General features: G+C 47.5%; 1 protein-coding gene across 4 annotated transcripts in view; it reads right to left on the minus strand.

Moving 5' to 3' along the window:
• NF2 (neurofibromin 2) overlaps positions 1 to 24,024 on the minus strand; it is a 70,855-nt gene that overhangs the window by 23,694 nt on the left and 23,137 nt on the right. For all 4 annotated transcript variants that reach the window (XM_018061010.1, XM_018061007.1, XM_018061008.1 and 1 more), the window contains exons 2-8: positions 23,565 to 23,690; positions 21,549 to 21,671; positions 19,038 to 19,121; positions 9,772 to 9,840; positions 8,711 to 8,793; positions 6,804 to 6,879; positions 3,854 to 3,988 (exon numbers count right to left, since the gene is read on the minus strand). In XM_018061010.1, coding sequence (XP_017916499.1) covers positions 3,854 to 3,988; positions 6,804 to 6,879; positions 8,711 to 8,793; positions 9,772 to 9,840; positions 19,038 to 19,121; positions 21,549 to 21,671; positions 23,565 to 23,690 — 696 coding nt within the window. The remainder of the gene's footprint in view (positions 1 to 3,853; positions 3,989 to 6,803; positions 6,880 to 8,710; positions 8,794 to 9,771; positions 9,841 to 19,037; positions 19,122 to 21,548; positions 21,672 to 23,564; positions 23,691 to 24,024) is intronic.

Below are 24,024 nucleotides of genomic sequence, written 5' to 3' on the forward strand. Positions count from 1 at the left end.
ATACATATATAAGAGAAAACCCATATGCAGAGTACATCATGAGACACGCTGGGCTGGAGGAAGCACAGCTGGAGTCAAGACTGCCGGGAGAAATATCAATAACTTCAGATATGCAGATGACACCACCCTTATGGCAGAAAGTGAAAAGGAACTAAAAAGCCTCTTGATGACAGTCAAAGAGAGTGAAAAAGTTGGCTTAATGCTCAACATTCAGAAAACGAAGATCATGGCATCTGGTCCCATCACTTCATGGCAAATAGATGGGGAAACAGTGGCAGACTTTATATTTTGGGGCTCTAAAATCACTGCAGATGGTGACTGCAGTCATGAAATTAAAAGACGCTCACTCCTTGGAAGGAAAGTTATGACCAACCTAGACAGCATATTCAAAAGCAGAGACATTACTTTGCCAACAAAGATCTGTCTAGTCAAGGCTATGGTTTTTCCAGTAGTCATGTATGGATGTGAGAGTTGGACTGTGAAGAAAGCTGAGCGCCAAAGAATTGATGCTTTTGAACTGTGGTGTTGGAGACGACTCTTCAGAGTCCCTTGGACTGCAAGGAGATCCAACCAGTTCATCCTAAAGGAGATCAATCCTGGGTGTCTTTTGGAAGGAATGATGCTAAAGCTGAAGCTCCAGTACTTTGGCCACCTCATGCGAAGAGTTGACTCATTGGAAAAGACCCTGATACTGGGAGGGATTGGGGGCAGGAGGAGAAGGGGACGACAGAGGATGAGATGGCTGGATGGCATCACCAACTCGATGGACTTGAGTTTGAGTGAACTCTGGGAGTTGGTGATGGACAGGGAGGCCTGGCGTGCTGTGATTCATGGTGTCGCAAAGAGTTGAATACGACTGAGCAACTAAACTGAACTGACTGAAACTGGGAGGAAGGCAGGAGCTGGGGGTGGTGAGGTGGGCTGGGGATGGACAATCAGCAAGGCTTAGATTTGATGTGATAGCAGTCAGGGAGTCACCCCAGATTTCCCAACACGGGGATGGCTTGATAACACAGCCATGAGCGATGAAGAATACACTGGAGTAGAGAAGGAAGACATAACCCTCACAATCAAAGGGGAGAGGAAGATGAATAAGGATGGGGATGGGGGAGAAATCAGGAGGAGACCCGAGGGCCAGACTGGGGACTGCGCCACAAAAAAAGAAAAGAGCTGGTGCTCTCACCTCTTCCTGATGAGATCGGACAGAGCCCAGATTCCAAAGCTGCACTTTGGACGTGAAAAGCCCACTCCCACGAAAGACTTGCTAAGCAGACAAAGGCACTGGGGAAGCTCTATTCTTAGATACTTCCTTCCCATGCTATGCTGTCCAACAAAGGGGGAGCACACGGAGGACAGAGGAACGGTGCTGTGTGTGGCTTTTGGTCAGGTGAGCTGAGAAGCAGTGCTGCTCTTGTGCAGGCTGCCATTTATGAATTTCGAGAGCTGATTTTTGGCCTGGCTGCCAAACCCCAGGGCTGCCAGTGGGAGACCTGAAGGAACGGGGACTCCACAGGCTCTGTGCCACTCTGGGGCACGTGTGCGGTGTCCACGGGTCATCTGGAATAAATCGGACTTGCGTTGTCACAGCACGGGGGAGAATGCCCCAGGCTCCTTCCCATCACGTCCCACCCGGGCTGCGTGAGTTCCTGACATGATGGCAGGCGATGGTGCCCGGCCCCGGGAGAGGGAACATTAGAGTTTCGTGTCGGGCTGTATGAGGGGAGCCTTTGCTGCCTGGCTTCTGTGAAGGACGAGCATCTCGGGACCTTTTAGCACGCCAAGTGTGCGGACGTGCTGTAAACAGACTTTTATGAAATTAGAGATGAAAAACTACCGGCGTACCCTACTGCTGCTTCGAGTCACATGGAACTTTCCATTTCAGGGCCTTAAAAAAAAAAATACCTTAAATGCTCATCTCCTGGGCTACATGCAAAAAATCTGAAAGCCAGAATGTTTTGAGTTAAGAGGCTCAATCTGTCTCGTCAAGCGTGGCCGAGGGGAGCTCAGCCACGTATTGGCAATTGGGGGCCTGGTGTTCCTATCCTCAGAGCTGCTACATGAGGGAAGGGCAAAAACAGGAAACCGGCTTGGAGGTGGGGGCCTGCAGGAGACCATGTGAGCCATCTCTTACTCACTCCCTCCGCGCTCGGGCCTGGCTGAGCGGGTACCAGCCCGCCGCGGGGCACTGCCCGGGCCTGCATTGCTGGGCCCCGTGTCCTGAGTCTCGGGGCTCGTCCTCTGTGTCTCCCCGGGAACCGCCGGGGGCGTGGCTTCTGCTGGTGTGCCCCCCTGCCTGACACAGCTCCCCTGCTCCCTCTGGGTCCCCGCTTCCTGAGGGGGCGCAGAGTTGCCAGAACACACCCCTCCTCCCGCGGCGGTGTTCCTGTGAGGGCTGAATCAGAGCCGGGGCGAAGCTGCTGGCTGGCAGAGAAGCGCCGGATCGTCGCCCTCTTTGTCACCGGCCTTTCGCGCTGCAGTTATGTGTCACGGCAGCTGAGTCACCGCTTGACTAGAACTTCCTTGAGGGCTGAGACTGCACTCGCTCCACCTCTGTTTCCCTCACGAAGCCTGACACCAAGCAGATGCTCGAAAATCCCTTGAAAATTAACCAGGGAGGGGGACTTCCAGTGGTTAGAATCCGCCTGCCAAGGCAGGGGACACGAGTTTGATCCCTGGTCCAGGAACTAAAATTCCTCATGTCTTGGGGCAATTAAGCCCGAGCGCTATTGAGCCCGAGCTCTAGAGCCTGGGAGTCGCAACTACTGAGGCCTGAGCGCCCTAAAGCCTGTGCTCCCCAACAAGAGAAGCCACTGCAATGAGAAGCCCTCCCTCTGCTGCTAGAGAAAGCCCACACACTGCAACGAAGACCCAGCACTGCCAAAAATAAATCAGTTATTAAATAAAGCGATTTGTAAAACTTAACCATGAACGCATGAGTGAGGGAATGGACACAGCATTACAGCATTTGGGAAAAGTCCATTCTGTGTCAGTCAGCTCAGCCACTCACTTTTGCAACCCCATGGACCCCTTATCACTATATAGGACCATCCTATACAGTAATGCTTGAATTCTGCGTTAGGGTGTTCATCCAAGTTATCTGAAGTTCCTTATTCTTGAATTCTTATAAGCAAGTTAGTCTGATATCCTTGTTTATATCATTGCTGGTATGTATATGTTATTTGTATAGTATATATAATACATACAATTCATGTATGTATCATGGAGATTTGAGTGAGTGAGTACAAGTGTCTCCCAGTCGTGTCTGACTCTTTGCGAGGCCATGGACTATATAATCCATGGAATTCTCCAGGCCAGAATACTGGAGTGGGTAGCCTTTCCCTTTTCCAGGCGTTCTTCCCAACCCAGGGGTCGAACCCAGGCCTCCCGCATTGCAGGTGGATTCTTTACCAGCTGAGCCACAAGGGAAGCCCTATGAAGATTTATGTATATATAAATGCCTGCATCACATTGAATCAAGCTCTGGACGCAGAGAGAGTTTAATAAACACCACATTTAAGAGACAAAGAGAATTCTCACCAGAAATAGAAAGCCAAGGAATAAGAAAGGGTTACTTTCTGGTTTGTTTACAGTTCTCTGGGGCTTAGTCCTGACAAGTTGATCTTCCCGGTCTCTTGTTAGTCAGTAGGGAGGGTTTAGTGATACTATTTGAAAACAGGATGCCAATATTGTTCTGTAAATGCTATAAAAATCAACAAGCAAAAACCCAAAGCCTGGGAATTAAAGGATCTTGCTGCTAACAAGGAGCAGGCTGGCCTGGGCTGCTCCGGAAGGAGGAGAGACAGAGAAGGTTCAGCTGGGCTGCTGGGGTGTCTGCTGTGCAGACTCGACCTACCTCCTTGTCGCTATAGGAGATGTTCCGGATTTCGTTCCACGGGAAGGAGATCTTGGGGGTCAGCCTGTTCTCAGGGTCATAAATGTGAAGCCCCAAAGCATCCACTCCGAGCAGCAGCTCTGTGCCCTTTTTATTCTGTAGATTCGACAGAGAACAGCCACCGTCAGCTCCAGCTGAGGCTCGAGGTCTTGCTCAGCTTCCAAAAGAATTGACATAGACTATTACGTGTGACACGTTTCAACAGCTCCTGACAGAAATCACCACTGTCCTCGATCCTGGGGGGGCCTCCAGCCTCCTGCACTGGGGCAGGGGGAGGCAACATGAGACGGTTCTGACGACTGGGGTGTCCCATGGAGGGGGCACTGGGGGCACCCATCACCGCCCCAGGCACCCTGCACCTCTGCCAGCAAGAGACAACGTGTGAGTGTGCGTGCTCAGTCCTAAGTTGCGTCCAGCTCTTTGCAACCCCATGGATAGGAGCCCGCCAGGCTCCTTTGTCCATGGTATTTTCCAGGCACGAACATTCAGGTGGGTTGCCATTTCCTTCTCCAGGGGATCTTTCAACCCAGGGATCAAATCCTGCGCTGGTGGGCGAGTCTATATCACTGAGCCACCCGGGAAGTGTCAGCGGCTAAGATAGCAGTAATGGAAATGTTGTTACTGCTAATTACATAGCCGGCTTATCACAGATGTAGAATAAAGACCTGTAGGGTTAAACACCCCTCATGTTAAAAGAAGAGGTGGTTGTACTACCAGAAAGAAAATTCTAAGAGCTGTGATCAGGTGGCTTTATTTTACTTTAAAATGCAGTTTCAATGTGATAAAGCACGTGTTCTGTAGTAAACTGTTAACTGTGGAATCCAGGCAGCGGGTGTACAGAGGTCCTCACTCAAAAGTCTTCTGACTTCCCTGTATGTTGGAAATTTTTTATTGTAAGATATTGGGGAGAAAAAAATATCAAAATGACTTGAAAGTAAATTATACTCCAATAAAGCTGTTTGAAAACTTAACTGACAGGTTGCATGCAGGCTATGCCTCTAATGGTAGTCCAGCCAGCACCCAGCACACTGGAGGGCGATGCCCTGGGCCCTCACGTTGCAGACCAGTGCGCACCTCTTCGGGTGTGGGCCCCTGCCCTGTGCAGTCTGGCCCTCGAACAGCAGTGGTAGCCAGCTCCCTGTGTCTGACTCCCTTGCTGACAACAAGGAAAAGGAACCAAGACTCCAGGGCAGGAAAACAGGTCGGCAAGCGAAGGACGTGCCCCGACTGTGAGGAGAAGCACCAAGCTAACAGCAGGTGCAGGAGAAAATCTTTTTACTCCATCTAACACCCTGGAGTCAGGTGCGATCACCAAAGCGTGAGGGAGAGTCGTGAGCTCTTCTGCAGGGCTCTTAAAACCACTGCATTAACACAAGTGAGGCTTTGTGCTTTGAAAATCTACATTTTGGAAAACAAGATATTTCATTATGTTTCTAACTTAAATTTTTAGAGGAAAAAAAAATGGATCCCACCCTCTCGTCTCCTATCACGATGACTCCAAGACTTCTATAGAATAAACAGAGAGAGGCGAGGACTGAAGAAGCCCCTTTTAAATTGTTTCAAGCACACAGCTTCCTCAGATGATGGCAAAATTTCAGGAACGTTAACCCTAAGACACTAAAATATTCCTTACCCTCATGTGTCATGCAATGTGAGACATATACCCACAGAATAGTATAATGTAGTCTGACTGCTGCTGTAGAATTAGTGCCCCCAAAGAAACTGGTTTTTCTTTTTTTTTTAAGAATTATAAAGATCTAGTTTTCTACAATGTAGGTGGTGGGGCAAGAGACGTTGTATGGACAAAACTAGAGAAATGCGTCAAATGAGTCTGCCCTTAAAGAAACCAAATGTTTGGCAAATATAAATCGATAACATTTCACAAAACAACCTTCGGCGTTATCATGGAAAACCTTTTAGGCATTTGTACACGGTACAAAAAGACAGGACTTGTCAGTGAGCCTTATTTTATGCAAATAACCCATTAAAGATATGTATTTAGAAAACAAAGTAGAAAGCTATCCCGAGGGTATTTGAAATGTGTTTCAATTTACCTAAATGTAATACAGAATTTTGGAGAAGGAAATGGCAACCCACTCCAGTATTCTTGCCTGGGAAATTCCATGCACAGAGGAGCCTGGCAGGCTCCAGTCCATGGGGTCTCAGAGAGTAGGACATGACTTAGTTATTAAACAACAATAAATACAAAATTTATGGACACTCCAAACAGGAAAGCAAGCCTTAACTGTAATGACTAAGGTGGCCCAGTGCGGATGGTTTTTTTTTTTTTAACTGTCTGCTCATCTACAGTTTGGAACCGGCTATGAAATAGGTCAGCAAATTGTATGAATCCTCTGGAAGGCACTGCATCCAGCAACAGAACCTTGGGAGAAAGATGCTCAGGGTGCTAAAAAAAAATAAAAAAAGATGCTCTCAGGGATGGACGGGGGGCTGAAAACAAATGCTTCTCCAGTGTACACGGGTTCCCAGAGGACAGTGGAATACTAATGGTCTGAGTAGAAAACCAATTAGCCTGCCAGGGAGAGTTCCCACCCAAACAAATCAGTAATCTGTAAAAGCAGCTTTACTCTCCTCGTGTCCTGAGGGGAGAAAGTATTTACAGGTGATCCCCGTGGGCCCAGATCTCACAGAGCCAGAAATAATCAAATGTTCCATCAGAGCATTCAGACGGCCCCCCCGAGGCTCCACCGACACTTCATTACCTAGCATCTAATTGAAGGCCCAGAATAGAAACTGAGGCTCTCAGACCCTCTCCCCTGCCTCTTCCCTTGTTGGCCATTGAACCGGCCAAGTATCTGCCACCTTGGGACCAGGAAGGACCCATTTTAGCAGTCTGCCCCTGATTCCGCCTCCATCTACGCCCCAGGAACTCTCAGGGGCTTCCACACACCCGGATTGTGAAGTAGTTCACACCATACATCTCCAGGTCCTGAGCTATCTTTAAATACTCCATCTCCGCTTCATCCCTGCGAAGAGAAGGAAAGACTCTGTCACTGGAGGGTAGCGGGTGCCAAGCTGAGCCTCGAACCTGCGTGAAGACGTGAGCCCGGCAGCTCCCAGCCCAGCTCTGCCCAACCCTGAGTCTATTAACCACACTGAGGTCAGGCAGAACTTCCCATCCCCGTGAAAACAAGAGAACAGATTCATTAGCGTGTCTCTTGGCTTCAATTTCACGCTTTGCCCTTGGTAAACAGTGACACCCGTCTCAAGTAATTCGAGATGAGCACGTGGTATACCTGCTCCCTCAAATGGATCTGGATGTTCACAATTTTATTTCAGCTGTTGCTTTATCCAACTGCGTGATTTCTTCACCTAGAAGGTTTTGGTAACAAAGCATCTCTGTCTGCAAGCTACCTGAGAGCTCCCTTCCTGATCTGATTCCTTTGGGTGTTGCTGGAAGTTGGGGTGAGAGCAATCCAGCCTGTAGAACCCCAGCCAGGACGCCCACTTCTAAGTTATAAGTCAGACTTAAAGGCAGCTCTTGAAGTAGTGATGACTTGCAAAGAACTCTCAGACAGGTAGAGTGTTGAAACATCTTAAGTCTATGACCTTGCCTTCTTCTCTTCTCCAATCTCAAAATGGCCTCAAATGAATTTTAAAAATTCAACCCCGAGGGGACACCGTGGTGGCAAGCTGAAGCAACTTGAAATCACACATGTATTGTTGACGTACCATTGTTTGGAAGATTGTTTGATGTTATTCGTCACAACAAAAACCAGGAAACAACCCGGCAATCTACATGACTGTCGGCAGTGGGGTGGATAAATGGTGCGTGGGCTATTAACACGTTGGAATAGTACATAGCAAAGAGAAACAAAGGGGGAGCCACCGCCACAGGCCACAGGCCCACATCGCACAATATGACCCTGAGTGAAAGAAGTGAGGCCCAGATAACAGAAACTGATCACACTCAAATCACCTTTAAGATTGACCACACCAACCCGTGAGTTGTGTGTAGGAGAGTGGTCAGCTCTGGGGAGGAATGAGGGGGGTCACCTGGTGTTTTCACTTGGTAAGAGTCCATCAGGTGTTACATTTATGACTTGCCCACTTTCTGGTATACTTTTTTTTAGAGTTAAAAAGAATGTCATAGGAAGTTGGTTTGAAAAACAGAAAAAAAATATACGTTAAAGGCTAATGAGAAGATGATTAATTCCCAAAGTGATTAGGGAAAAGCTAATGATACTTGAGATACAAAATTTCACCTTTGAGATCACAAAAGTTAGATTGGTAATTGTTGGGGATTGGATGGGGGAGGGAGGTGGGGCCCTTTCATACTCTGCCCACGGGCATGAGAAGGGGTACAGCCTTTTTGCAGGATGATCTGGGAGGCACCTTCAAGACACAAAACGCTCACCTCCTTTGACTCAGCAACTCTTTTTCTTCTGAAGGATCTCTCCTCAGAACGACTCATACAAGTACATCATGATGTAAGATTGTACACTGCAGAACGTTCCGTGAAACTGAGAAACCTACAGCTACTCCAGACGCCATCAGCCAAGGGATGGACGCAAAAGCTACGGGGCACGCGCACAATAGGAATCTTACAATGGACCTAAATGAGCAGTGAACGTGGCAGGTCTGTACATCCTGACAGGCGGGAAGTACCCACGCCTCCACGCGCTAGCAGAGGGACACACGCAGTACCGGAGCCCGGAGTGGCTGCCAGCGCTCCCTTTTTCTTTTGTGTACTCCGGTACTGCATTTTGTTCAACAAGCACGTCCCAGTTTTGCAGTTCCTTAAAAAAGAAAAAAGAGGCCCACGGGGAAACGTCCACCAGCAAGGAGCAGCCTCACCTGGCTCGGCCTCGGTGCTCCGCGTACCAGGCTGTGATCCTCTCCTCCCACATTTCTGGAGTCATCTGATACAGATTTATTACCTGGTGCAGAAGAGAGCAAAACAAAAAACCCACACACAAAGGAAGTTTGAGTACTGTGCGCCTTTTTGATAATTATACATCATTTTTACAAAATAGCAAGGCATGTGTGTGTATGTGTGTGTGAGTGTGTGTTAGCCGCTCAGTTGTGTCTGACCCCTTGCGACCCCATGGACTGTAGCCCTCCAGGCTCCTCTGTCCATGGAGTTCTCCAGGCAAGGATACTGGAGTGGGAGCTATTCCCTTCTCCTGGGGATCTTCCCCACTCAGAGACTGAACCTGAGTTTCCCACATCGCAGGCAGATTCTTTACCATCTGGGCCACCAGGGGGGCCCCAAAAGCCGTACACAGGGGGCCAATCACAGGCAGAGGTGGGTGAGTAAATGAGCATCGTCCGATCTGAGTCACAACTCAGAAGGCTGCACCATTTCTCGGGCTGGCACTGGCCCCTCTCTCCTGGGCCATGCAGCCCAGAGGCAGGACCTTGCTCAGAAGCAGGACTCCCTGGCCTGAGAGCTGCCTTTGACTCTTACAGAAGCCCTCAGGGGCGCAGGTCAAACCAGGGGAAAGGGGGGAGCAGGCCTTTATCACACATGACAGGTGAGTGGAGCTAGAGAATCAAAAGTGGCTATAGAGAGGGCAGGCCTGCTTCTGTGGATAATCAACCAGACCAAAGACACCAGGGATTAAAAGCTACAGCGCCCACCCATCTACCTGCCCCCTGCAGCTACAAACAGCTCACTCTGCTGGGCTGAACGCAGGTGGCTCCATGCCCCTCCCTGGGAACCAGTGCTGCTCACCTACCTTTAAAAAAAGGACCAACTACAGGCCACGCCTGTTCTAATAACCCCAAAGGAATTCCACAAATCTTTACTCAAGACTGATGACAAAACATTTATGAAAACGTTCTCAATACGGCCATCCTGTATTCCTGCAGGTCCTTCGGTTATGTCTTCCCAAACGGGAATTTTAACGTCTTACCCTTTTAGGAAGCAATTCCTCTTGGGCCAGAAACCCCCGCTTGTGAACAGAGGGGTCGTAGTCGCCGTACTGGAAGAAGAGAAGGTGAACGAGGGATTGAGATTCTAGAGACAACTGCGTTTCTGAACAGGTCGACTCGGCCTCCGTCCCTCCCAGCTCCCGGGAAGCAACGCAATTCTGATGACAAGTCAAGATTTCAGCCTCGCTAGTTTGTTATCCTCGGATGAAGATACAAAGCTGATTGTATCTGTGAACAGAGTTGCATAATCCCATACGGGATGGATGGGTGACGTGCTAATAAGAATGTGACATTTGTAGAGAAATGGGGCTACACTTTCTAACTCCTGAAGGAAGCCACTGCTACCAAAACATTAGGTTTTGAAAAGAGACAACGAAACACAACTGGGTGTGAGATGTGATTAGCATCGGGTGATAAGAGTCTTACCTACACATACTTCTAAGTGGCTGGGAATTGGAGCCAAGTGCTAGATGGGAGCTAGGGACAGTGCTGGCAATATTTTTAATAGCTTTCACTCAAGGCTCTGAAAAATGCTTTGGAAAAATCTGATGCCAACACTGTCATCCTTACCGTACAGACAATAAAAAAATAAATAAATAAAAGGTTAACTGATTTTCCTAAATTTGCAGAAAGAATCACTTAGGAGGGCCAGAAATCGGCCCTGCATTTTCATGTACCCACAGGGGACAATAACTTGGAACTTCCTGATTTCAAAACAATTATCTCTTTCTTTCCTAGAAAGTTAGTCTGACCAGGAAATAACCAGAAATGAAGGAGTTATTTTTAATAAGAAACTAACCACAAAATATATAGAACATCAAACCCTGTCTCTTGTCAATTAGCATTCAGTGGTTTTCCTCTTGATCCAAAATGACAGCGCTCAGTATTTTAGTATAATCTTCTATAAACATTTATGCTTTTCACTACCAACACTGGCAAAAAAAAAAAAGGTTTGGCAGTTGGCTCTACATCCCACCACAATGGATCCGGACATGGCCCACCCCTCTCATTCCCAAGAATCTCAAGTTTAGATTTCTGGTGTGTTTTTCAATCGACACTCATGGGATTGAAAAGAGATGTTTATCATCCACTGGAAATCACGTCTTCATCCCATATCACTCTTTTGTAAAAGCCCCAAGGATCAATATCTCTTAGGAATTTCATAATTACCTTGCAAATAGAAGAATTGTACTACATTGTTTTTTCAGTTTAAAAAAAATTCAATCTCAGCCCCTTCACTTCTTAGCAGTGACCTTGGACATTTTGTGCCCCAGTTTTCTCATCTGTAAAATGGGGATAATAACAGTACATATCTCACAGGACTCCCCTGGGGCATCAAATGGAATACCCATAAATTTTTTTTTAAACTATGACTAACACAGCATTCAACACAACCTGATGTCAAAAGATAAAAACTCAGGTCATGCCACCTCTCCAAGCCCGCTTCCAAATTGTCAAAGGAGAGCGTTGGTCTTGGAAGGTTCTGAAGGGGCACTCTGGACTGTCCCCAGGCCTCGAGTGGGGAACCTTCTCTCTAAAGCTCAGCTTCCCTGTCTGGAGTCAGAATAGTGCCTGCCTCCTGGGGCGTGCGTGTGCGTGTGTGTGCGACAAGGATGAAGAGTCAGGGAAGCATTCTGCACGGTGCCCGGCTCATAAGGCATCAGGTGTCACTGCCGTGCCCCGTGCTATTTATGAAGACGCTGGTCACTCTCGGCTTCTCTGATTTTTGGAGGGACAGAGTGATAAAGCCCTCGCTGCACTTGCAAACCTCTCTGAGTGCTTCTGCAAGCAGATATGCAAAGTGAGAGCTATAAATTCAGGTTCCAAAGGCTTGCGAGAGTAATGACCCACATTATCATACTGAGCTCCCAGCTCCGGCACTGATCAAATAATCAAACGTTACATCTGAGCACCGGGGAGGTGGCAGGGACGCTGCTGAAGGAACTTCTCCCCTGGACTAATTCCACTTCGGACATTAAAGCCACCTTGAGGTATGGGTCTGCTCTTAAATGTCTTTAAAACAAAACGAAAGAAGAAGATCCTCAAGTTGTGGCAGCTGGTGAATATAAAGGAGAGTCACACCACCCCATGGATGCAGACGGCTGTTCCCCCGTCTTTCATGTGCAGAGGCTCCCTGGTAAAACAAGCAGGAGTGAATCTGCTGGGAAGCTATAATGAGGCTTGGGATTCAGGCCTCTGCACCTGCATGGGCCTTGACCTAATTTTATATTCATAATTGGTGTTCTTGCATTAAAAGAACCCCCTAAATTATAGAAGCTCCTGGCCCCACAAAACCTGGGTCCAGCCCTGATACAAACCAGTGGAATTTAAATTCAAGAAGGGAGTTCACCAGCCTCCTGGGAGGAAAAGAGAATAGAGCAGCAGAGATGTTCTAGGCTCGCAAGGGGAAAGGACGGGGCGGCTGGCTGCTTAATGAAGTTTAAGGGCATGTCAAGAGATGGTGTCAAGTGGGCGTAAAAACCCAAGCACAGAGTAGATAGCACACGCAGGGAAGACCCAGGACGCTCGGGGTGATGTTGTCCACGCTTAGGGAAGGGAGAGAGGAATCGGTTCACGTTGAGACCAAATTAAATTTTAAGAAACCAATTTGCCAGTGAATGATGAGGGAAGTCAAGAGTTTAATGATATGTGGATCGTTGCATCTTAAACTTCTCTCCCAGAAGCTTTTCGTTTTCATTAGTTTCATTTTACCACCTCTGGCCACTTGTGAGAAGTTTAGAGCTTTGAGGTAGCCTTCTGGCCCCCCATCCCTGACTTCAGAGTTTAAAAAGAAAATGTTTCTGTTGCTATAAATAGCATGTTTCCATCCCTAATGTATGGTTTAAAGAGAGTCTGAAGGTATCCGCTTTTCACTGGGGTAAATTGCGACAGGTTTATTCACAACAAAAGAAATGAGAAAAAAAGAAAGGAGTCCACCTTTTAAAAGACTCTCAGAGTCACTTCTTAAACAGAAACCCATACTTTCCTCTGCTTATATATATGAAAAATGAGACCAAACGATCTGAATAGGATTTCACAAAACACAAAGGTCTAATCAATGCATATATAGAATAAGTAGTCAGATCCCTACCACACACCAGTCACTAAATTCCAGATGGATTAAAGACTTAATCTTATAAACAGAAATCCATAAAAACATCAGGATAAAATATTGAAGAACATATTAAGGTTGATGAAATCATTTGAAATCAAAAGTCACTGAAAACATGAAAAGGACGGACAAGACTGACATGTAAAAAAAGATAAAAGATTAATATTCATAATATATGGAGCTCCTGTAAATCAATTGCTGTTCAGTTGCTCAGTAGTGTCTGACTCTTTGCAACCCCATAGACTGCAGCATACCGGGCTTCCCTGTTCTTCACTGTCTCCTGGAGTTTGCTCAAAGTCATGTCCATTGAGTTGATGACTTAGGGACCAAACAACAAGCCCCAGTGCTATGCAGTACAAACCTGTTGTTTCAGCTCAGTCCAGTCGCTCAGTCGAGTCTGACTCTGAGACCCCATGGACTGCAGCACGCCAGGCTTCCCTATCCATCACCAGCTCCTGGACCTTGCTCAAACTCATCTCCATCGAGTCAGTGATGACATCCAACCATCTCATTCTCTGTCATCCCCTTCTCCTGCTTTCAATCTTTCCCAGCATCAGGGTCTTTTGCAATGAGTCAGCTCTTCACATCAGGTGGCCAAAGTATTGGAGCTTCAACATCAGTCCTTCCAATGAATATTCAGGACTGATTTCCTTTAGGATTGACTGACTTGATATCCTTGCAGTCCAAGGGACTCTCAAGAGTCTTCTCCAACATCACAGTTCAAAAGCATCAATTCTTTGGCAATTTCATGGGTTTGAAATATTTCCATGTGTGTGCGTGTGCTAAGTCACTTTGGTCATGTCTGACTCTTTGCAACCCTATGGATCATGGCCCGCCAGGCTCCTCTGTTCATGGGATTCAGTTCAGTTCAGTTCAGTTCAGTTCAGTCGCTCAATCATGTCCAGCTCTTTGCGACCCCGTGAACTGCAGCATGCCAGGCCTCCCTGTCCATCACCAACTCCTGGCATTCACCCAAACTAATGTCCATCAAGTTGGCGATGCCATCCAGTCATCTCATCCTTTGTTGTCCCCTTCTCTTCCTGCCCCCAATCCCCCCCAGTATCAGGGTCTTTTCCAGTGAGTCAACTCTTCACATGAGGTGGCCAAAGTATTGGAGTTTCAGCTTCAGCATCAGTCCTTCCAATGAACACCCAGGACTGATCTCCTTTAGAATGGACTGGTTGGATCTCCTTCCAGTCCAAGGGACTCTCAAGTGTCTTCTCCAACACCACAGTTCAAAAGCATCAATTCTTTGGCACTCAGCTTTCTTCACAGTCCAACTCTCACATCCACACATGACTACTGGAAAAACCATAGCCTTGACTAGACGGACCTTTGTTGGCAAAGTAATGTCTCTGCTTTTGAATATACTATCTAGGTTGGTCATAACTTCCCTTCCAAGGACTAAGCGTCTTTTAATTTCATGGCTGCAATCACCATCTGCAGTGATTGGAGCCCCCCACAATAAAGTCAGCCACTGTTTCCACTGTTTCCCCATCTACTTGCCATGAAGTGACGGGACCAGATGCCATGATCTTCGTTTTCTGAATGTTGAGCTTTAAGCCTGAAGTGGGTTGCCATGCCCTGCTCCAGGGGATCTTCCTGACCCGGAGGTCAAACCCTCGGTTTTTAGGTCTCCTGCTTTTCCGGGAGTGCAGTAGTCTCACCCGAGTTACTGGTGAGACTGAGCGCTTTTCGTATTTACAGGTTCTTCTCCTGGTCTATAAACTGCCGGCTGTTCATACCCTGTGCTCCCATTGTCCTGCTGTCTTTTTTCTTAGAAACTTATGAGTTCTTTATATTCAAGGATGTGCCTGGAATTCTACTTCTAGAGATGTACCTTAAGGGGAAAAAGCTTTAGCACATGTACACAAGGAAGCATAAAAAGAGTTTTCAGTAAAACACTACTATAATAGGGAAACTGCAGAAACTAAACCTGCCTCATCCTCAGGAGGATGGAAAAATAAATTAGGTTTATTCATCAATGGCTACCATACAGCAGTTAGAATCACTGAACTACATCTACAACGTCCAACATGACATATCTCAAAATCAACACTGAGAGAGAGAAAATACCCATTTGTAAAATGATAAGTCCCTTCAAAAGGGAGATATGCAGAGGACAGCACCACTTATATCAAGTTTTCCCTTCTGAATTTTTTTTTCCCTAGATATTATATTTCTTTCCTGGATATTTTTCATTTTTAAAAACTTTACTGTTATTTCGGCTGTGCTGGGTCTTCATTGCTGCCCACAGGCTTTCTCTAGTTGCAGCAAACGGGGGCTACTCTCCAGCTGCGACGCACGGGCATGCGTCTCTTGTTGAGAAGCACAGGGGCTAGGCGAAAGGGCTTCATTAGTTGGGGCCCGAAGGGCTCGAGAGCTCAGGCTCAGCAGCTGTGGCACACCGGCCCGACTGCTCCTTGGCACGGGGAATCCTGCCGGACCACGGACTGCACCTGTGCCCCCTGCACTGGCAGGCGGGGTCCCCGCCACCGGGCCACCAAGGAAGTCCTTTCTACCTGGACATCTTAAAGTCAGCCTCCTCCCACCCAGCTGAGCACTGCCCAAGGTGTGAAGCCCACAGTCTTGTCTGGATGGCTACTGCAGCCTTCTACCAGGTCTCCTTGCTTCCAGACTGGTATTCCTCCATTCTGTCCTGCACACAGCCACCAAAGAAAGGATCTGTCTAAATATAAACCCTTCCCTGGCTCTGCATCACCCACAGGGTGAAGTTAAGACTCTTTCTGCTCTGATCCCAGCAGACCTCTCCAGCCTCAACTCTTACACTCGCTCTACCTACACTTTACAGATACCCAACTTCTGAGTCGCCTTTTGCTCTGCCCCTGATTGACATCAGAGCGCACTGAGAAACAACAAGCCTCCTCTCCCTCCCACCAGCCCTTCCTCTCTCCGAGCACTAGGAATCTGCTGGCCAGCCCTGCAAGTCTGGGGAATTATATACCATTCCCTCTCCAAGTCATTTTTAATAAGAACACATTTTCAAACTGTCAATATGAAATCCAACAGGTGGCTTAAAACATTGCAAGATGGTTTGGTACATCACATGACTAGGCCAAAAAAAAAAAACCAAAACAAAACCAGCCCATATTTTTAATTGAAATATAACCTAAACTCCAACTATGAAATATGGTTCTTGTTAACTGAACCATGTGATTAATTTTCGTATTTATGCTTTAAGGGTAATTGTTTCTTTATGCTTTAGAATGAACTGTGTCTATATCAGCTGAACAGCTGAAACACTGTAATGAATATGTTAGTGCATAATTACATCCCATGTGTTAATGCACTCAAATTCACTTTCCCCACCACACTTTTACAGTTCCTGTCTGTCTCAGAAAGGTTGTGGGAAAGAAGAAATGGAAGGAGCAGGTACAATTTATTGAAAAGTTTGGAGGGGTGTGACCAGATAAATGAACCTGGGATTTAGTGAAAGGGGTGGGACCAGTGTGGGACCCAGAGACTCCTCTCATGGTATGAGCAAAAGCTAAGTGAGGCAATCAGACTCTAGGGTTCTCATCCTGGCTCCATTCTCTAGCTCCCTTTTCCTTCAAATCCTGTCCATTAGGAAGTGGGCTATAGGGGGACTTCCCTGGTGGACCAGTGGTAAGACTTTGCCTTCCGATGCAGGGGGCACGGGTTTGATCCCTGGTCGGCAAGCTAAGTAAGATACCACATGCTTCTCGGGCAAAAAAATAAAAAATAAAAAATAGAACATAAACAACAGAAGCAGTACTGTAACAAATTCAATAAAGACTTTAAAAATGGTATAAACATTTAAAAAAAAACTCAAAAAAATAGTGGGCTATAAATTCCAATTAAAACAGAATTAACATCAAGTATTGTGAGACAAATTATTAACCTTTCCTGATCCTTAGCTTCCGGAAAAGACTCCTCTGAGGAATCTCAAGAAATATTCATGTTATAACACTGTGTAAAACGGTAAAATGCTACAGACGTATAAGATCGGATCAACATGACAACCAGAGGCACCCTACTCACAGCAACAGCTGTCCTAGAAACTGGAAGTATGGTCCAATAATCCTTAGCTTCCCAAATGCAGACTCGAAACCATAGATCACCTTTGTTTGTACGACTGTGACAATTTACTCCGGGAAAAACAGCTCAAACACGCTTCTCCATGTGAACCACACCTGATGTCTGTGCATCACTTTCATCTCTAAATTAGGAGGATCCAAATCAGGAGGGCTTTCCTATAGCGAAACCTGTTTAAGCAAACATCTGCTGGTTCCCTGAAAAGTTATTTTTTTTCCACAAGTAGCCTTTGAATTTGCCCCCTGCCCCAGTTTGTGCAAAGACAGTGTGGCCTTTGAGAACTGAAGTCCTTCAGAGGGAGGTGGTATCCTTGGGAGCCTGGGCCTCCTCTCGGCTGGGGAGAAAGCGGGCGGGAGAGGAGCTCGGTTCCAGGCCAGGAAGTGCTCGGATTTAATGAAAGTGACAACAACTGCTTCATCACTGTCAGGGCGCTACTGATTGAAAGGACATGTTTTTTTCCCCTGTTATTAATATTCTTAATCAAAGCAGAAAAGGAAGCATATGTTTTAGTTGAATCCAGGCCCATTCTGTTTTCTCAATTACTCATTTGTCAGGGCAGCGGGACGGGCAAGGCACAAGATGCAACCCCAAGGCCGCGGGCTCTGCCCTGAGCTTTACCCAAGGTTGCCCGAACGACCTTGAACAAACCGTGAGGGCAGAGATGCTCGCTTCGTGTCTGTATCCATGACAGAGTCAACAGCCTCCTCTCCGGCCAGCAAATACTCAGCAAATATTAGACAAGTCATCCAGCGACCCAGATGCTTCTGTTGGTGTGACGAACAGGTACAGACCCTTTTCTCCTTCAAACAGTGGGCCAGTTTTTTTGCTTCCGGGCTTTGATCTGAAATTATCTTAAGCTCCCCTTAAAAAGTGGGCTAAGAAGTTGAGGGTCTTATTAATTTCCAGAAATTAGTTTCAGGGAAATGGCTTTATGGAGACCTCTAATTAAAAAAGAAAAATGATAACCGAAAAGATTGTGCAAAATCACAAAGCTAACGAAAGTGACCCAGTTCTGAGGTCACCTTCCCATGCTGTAGTGAAAGGGGGTAGTGAAGGGACCAAGCGCAAAAGGCACGCAGGGGGGAAACGATGAGGGGAAGGGATAGCTAGGGAGTTTGGGATGGACATGTACACACATCTGTATTTTAAATGGATGACCAATAAGGCCCTGGTGTGCACAGCAAGGAGCTCTACTCAATGTCAACAGGCAGCCTCGATGGAAGGGAGTTTGGGGGAGAATGGATACACGTGTATGTAGGCCTGAGTCCCTCTGCATTTCAGGGATTCATCTGAAACTATCACAACATTGTTAATTAGCTATACTCCAGGTAAGCTAAAAAGCTGGAAAAAAAAAAAAAGAGCAAGTGGCATGTGACTAAAGCAGGAAACCTGAGGGGCATGAAGCATCCTGGGTAGACCCTACGTTCATCTTATAAAAACAGAGCGGATAGGAACACGGCTCCCTGCCCCACCAGTCCCAAACTGCAGCCATTTCTCTGAAAGACTCTCAGGTCACCAGACAGCTCAGCTGGGCTCAGTGGGCCCGAGGGCCTGCAGTGCCCACCATAAGCAGAGCCAGCATGCCCGTCGGGGGGGCATGAAACAGAACATTCTCTAGGGTGTGGTCCCGACACACAGGGTTGCTGGTCCTCAGAAGAAGAGTTTGCAGTGAGGACCTGGGCCTTGCTGACCTCACGGCCACGTCTGGCCAAAACTGGAGATGATAAACTCATTTTTCCCGGTTAATGAAAAGAGAGGTTGGCGCGGCGAATATAATTAACCACATGTTCAAACAGGATTACACAGAAAATTCATCAAGCTGTACACTTATCATTGGTAGGCACACACACACACACACACACACACACACACACTCTCACAAGACGGTACAGAAGTGGGACAGGGAGAGTGGTCCCCAAGCCCACACGTCCCAGAGAATCCCGCTTTCCAGGGGAAGTCTCTCTGAAGCCCAGAGAGTCCAGAGAAGTGGATGTCTGGCACGATCCCGTGACATGCATTAACGCTCAGAAAGAATGCTTGCGTCTTCTCTGAGCCTACCTTGGCCTGGACGGCGTAAGAAGCCAGGAGCACAGACGCCTCGGGAGGGCAGTAGATTTTTTCATCCAAGATCTGCTTCTTCACCTGCAGGGGCGACAGGGGAGGCGTGACAACGTGCGTGCGGAGGGGAGCTGTGAGGGCGGCTCACAGCCGGTGCCGCTGGGTGTTCTAACGAGTCCTGCCACACCTGCCTGTAATGATTTTCTGACAAAGGGTATGATTTAAAAAAAATTTTTTAATGCTGCTGACAAGTTGGGAGTTCAGCCCTGAGAAGTTACTGGGAAGATAGCTAGGCATTAAAAAAAAAAAAAAAAACTGTATCTTATCTCTTCTGTTCATGATCAAATGCTGAAGAAGAAAACAGTCTTTGTGGTGGTTAAGAAAGAGACTGACTGGGCTGTGACGGAGGAGACCTGTGAACTTGAGGGGGTGTCAGGAACAGGCCAAGACTGCAGCCTTGGCCCCTGCTGAGCACACGCACAACCAGACCAAATGGAGTCTGCTTTTTGAAGTCTTAACACGAGCCCAAAGTCAGCAAGGCCACTGAGTTATGACTGCAGGGAGAAAACCATCGCTTTCAATATGCCTGCTCTAAGGAAAAAGGAAGCAATAAAAGCTTGATCGATTAAACCTTTAAGTCCACGTGAGGTCCAGGAAATATAATTCTTAAGCCATAATGTTGAATTAACATATCTCATGGCATTTAATTTCTTAGCCTGGTGGGGTGGGGGGATGTTCCAGACAGAGAGGCAGGAGGGCCTCCTCAAGTGGGGGCAGGTTGAAATAAACACAACAGGAAAGCCAACTCTCCTTCACAGACGTCAACAGTCACCAGATTCATAAAAGTAGTAAATTTTGCCTTGCTCAGCCATGAGAGCACTCCTGCATTTCAGTGGGAGGGTAAATTGAGCCAAAGTCAAATGGAGAGTAGGCACTGCTTCCAAGAAAGCCATCTCTATAAGGCCGGGACGTTCTGGGGCCCAGAAGGTCATTGTGTGGCTTCATTTAAAGCAGGGCAACTCTAACTCTTGGGTTTTTAAGCCACACTACAGAAAAGCTGAGAGGGCTTCCCTTTGACATGAGAATGTTGTAGCGCGAATATATATACATATGCATATATATATATATATATATACACACTTTTTTGGGGGGTAAACTTGGTTGTTTTATTGTTCGGTTGCTAAACCATGTCTGACTCTTTGCAACCACATGGACTGTAGCCTGCCAGGCTCCTCTGTCCGTGGGATTTCCCAGGCAAGAATACTGGAGTGGGTTGCCATTTCCTTCTCCAGGGGATCTTCCCCACCCAGGGATCGAACCAGCATCTCCTCTACTGGCAGGTGTATTCTTTACCATTGAGACACCCGGAAAGCCCTGTAGGAGGACTGGGTGATAGCCTATATGCCTGCTTCTGGGAAAAGTGAAAGTGAAGTCGCTTAGCCGTGTCCAACTCTTTACGACCCCATGGACTGTAGTCTACCAGGGTCCTCTGTCCATGGGATTTTCCAGGCAACACTGGAGTGGGCTGCCATTTCCCTCTCCAGATCTCCCCGACCCAGGGACTGAACCTGGTCTCCCGCACTGCAGGCAGACACTTCACCGTCTGAGCCCCCAGGGACTCACACAGCTAATGCCCCTGCAGGGCTTTTTCCGTCACTGATCTCCCAGCGCCCGGCACCGACCACAAGGGACTTCCCTGGTGGTCTAGCAGTTAAGACTCTGAGGTTCCACTGCAGGGGGTATGAGTTCGACTCCTGGTTGAGGAACTAAGATGCCAAATACCTCAAAATACAGCAAAAAACAAACAAATAAAAACTAACCCTGAAACTGGGGAAACTCTGACCAAGCAGTAGGAACACAAACAAAACTGGCAGCGTTCCCGCCCTCACTCCAGTCCCCTGCTGCCCCTCCAGAAGGCCAACTCCAGCGGTCTCTGCACCTCTAATTATGGAGTAACTTATGGGATGGCCACCGTGTACTCAGTGAGCCTTGCCTTAAAGAGGCTCACAATCTAAAGGGGGAGAAAGTGGGAAATAAGACAACCTAGACTAACAGTGGCTTGAAGCCTGATGAATCTCAAGTGTTAGTGGAATGCTGAAGCCCCACCTTCATGAGAGTGAATTTTGAACTTTTTGAAGAACTGCTGTTTGCAGGACTCTCTGTTCAGACTTCCGGGGCAACTACCTAGTACTTTCAAGTTAGTGGGGAAGAAAATGGGATCCCTCTCCAAAGAGATGGATCTAGTGAGGGAGCCGCTACCAGCATGGGTTCTTTCGCCATCACACTTCTGCAGTTTCATCTGATACCAATTCTCATCGCTCAAGCACAGTTCTGTCCTGAAGCTTGTTTTTTCATTACAGAACCAGAGGGACTGGCTTTCCAGAGAAAGAGTTTTCAGGATGTGGAGGCATGTGTGGTCGACACAGAGGGGTCAGTCCAGATTGCCTCTCTGGCCACGCCTCTGAGGGGGAGGGTACTTTTAGGATCGGGGGGTAGCATGGAAAGGGGTACCTGCAGGAAGAATAAGTGTTGCGTGATCTCCTGAACCAGCTCTTCCTCGGCATTCTCGGGATAAAATTTGGCCAGGAAGTGAAAGGTGACCGGCTCTTCCTTTGAGACATCGTGATCCAGCACCTGTGGGATCACGGAGCGAAAAGAAAACAAGCTGGGTTGGCCCCTCTCCCTCCCGGGGCCACCATCAAAGAACCTTCTGCAGGGAGTGTATAAACATCCTTCTCCCTTCTAAATTCGTCACATTCCCCAAGGGTTGTGATTCTACAGTTTGAAGCATTCACAGAGCCACCTATAACAGGAGGTGATGTTCACTCACATGGCATCTCTGAACCAAATGAATCGATTCCCCCAAGTGGTGAGTGGAGCTAAGAATATTAAGGCACCAATGTTTTCAAGGCTGCAGAGATAGCTAACAACTAGAAACTTATAACCTGAGGGTCTTGGACACCATCCTTTACGGTCGGCCAAAGGTTCTTTAATTTTCTCAAGTCATGGAAGCTTCCTTTACTGTTTGGTCTGGCTGCCTACCTCCAGCATTTAAGTCCACGGTGGAATGGAGCTTAGAGATGACAAACTAGATCTCTGTCGAATCATCTCATCATTAACTGAGCAACGAGAGGTGAAACCTGTCCATCGGGGCAACCCTGTGTTTCAAGGAACCTCTAGAGGGGCCCCCATGAACTACTTGAGCACGGCCAGTAAACCATGCGGCCTTTAATCTTCTAACAATTCCATCCACCCACTGGAAAGTTTGAGCCATCTGCTCTCCAGAATGAATTTCATCTCAGGACATAAACATGCCATGTGACAGGCTACAAGGCTCCATTAACATGTGTCATGATTTATTTCTTTTGAGCAGCAGGCTCCACGGCTCCTGAGGCCCCCCAATCTAATATCCATTTGGCCGACACTCAGGTACGACTGCAAATTTACTTTGCCGAGAGCCATAAAATGATACCGGCGGTTCTGCTGCCTTTGATGGGTAACCTTCCAGGCTCCTGCCCAAATTCCTGGCCTCGGTGCCTGAGAAATTAGAAATAAACCTGATTGGGGACGTTCATGATCGTTGGGAATTTCCACGTGAAATTTATAACCGGCAGCCATCCCAATGTGAAGAGCCGGATTTACGTACATAAACACAATTTGAACACTTGGGTTCAGCGTCAAGCTGGTGAAAGACAGAAGGCCGGCACTGCTTATCATGCCAAGTAGTAGATAATAAGATGGGGTAGGCAATTGAAGGGGGGTAATCTGCGGTAAGAATTCGACACTGACTCACTCTGAGATTCGGGGGTCTTTTAGGAGTTACTGACAAATACGTATGGCCCTGCTCTCAGCATCTCCGCAGTTAGGTAGGCAGGTAAGTAGGTGACAGTGTCTCTGTGCACATATAAGAACCCACGCAGAGGGCAGTTCCCCGAGGCAATATCCATTTCTGAGCCACATTAGAACTGCTGGGAGCCCAGACTCCTCCACCAGGCCTCAGATGCCCCAGGAAACATGAGAACAAAAGAGACATTCTTCTCTCACCGTGGGGACCAGGCACTCTTTATGCCTTAGATCATGGTAATGAGTAAATTGAGTTGGGCCATGGTGTTTCTCAAAAAGACTCGAAAAAAATTCCCTAAAGAACATGAGCCCTGAGAAAATCTTTCAAAGACATAAACTGTGGGGAAAAAAATAAAAGATAATACAATAGTAATTTTTATTCACAAAGCCTGACTCCTGGCTCAGGCTACTGAACGGCATAAAGCCTGGAGCAACCAGGTGACATCCGATGACAAACGAAGAAGCCAGGAATGGTGGCAGGTCAGTCCTGGGGGATTCTTCGGGCCTGGAGAGCAGAGGAGGGGCCTCCCCAGACCCACGTCCCACGTGACTTCCTCTGCGACCCGCCCCCCCTCTCTACTGTGCACCCGTAATGTTCCATGATGAGCAACAAGCTAGACACACACCCAGGGGAAATTTGGGGTCCACGCCAGCCCCACTAGTGTCATCGGGGTCCAGGCCCACCTTCTTGTCCATCTTGAGCCAAGCCACGGTGTCCTTGATTGTGTACTGCAGGCCGAAGAACCAGGTTTCGCGAAGCCCCAGGGTCCGGCACACCAAGTCAAACAGGTCCTTCCCCTTCCACTTCATCTGCAAGGGAAGAAACCCACAGGGGAAGCTGGCTGAGCCTGAGTTGCAGTCCACTCACAGGAAAAACTCTTTCCTCTGTGCCCCCACTCTCAGGTTCCGAAAGGTGGGGAACAACGCTGAGATGGCTGATGAGCAAAGAATTCCTAAATAATTGTGAAGCTTCCTACACAAAACCATGAGTGGGAAAATACCAATTAGAGCTTAATGGCTTAATCGCTGCAAAGCATACACAATACCTCCCTTGGACAGTTCCTTTCAGATCTTAATATCCCCAAAGCTGCTAATTTTGGAAAGCTGGTAAATAGCATCCACATTTAGGAGAGTCGAGCTTCTC

This window comes from Capra hircus, chromosome 17 (genome assembly GCF_001704415.2).
Source record: "Capra hircus breed San Clemente chromosome 17, ASM170441v1, whole genome shotgun sequence".
In the NCBI taxonomy this organism is placed as follows: domain Eukaryota; kingdom Metazoa; phylum Chordata; class Mammalia; order Artiodactyla; family Bovidae; genus Capra; species Capra hircus.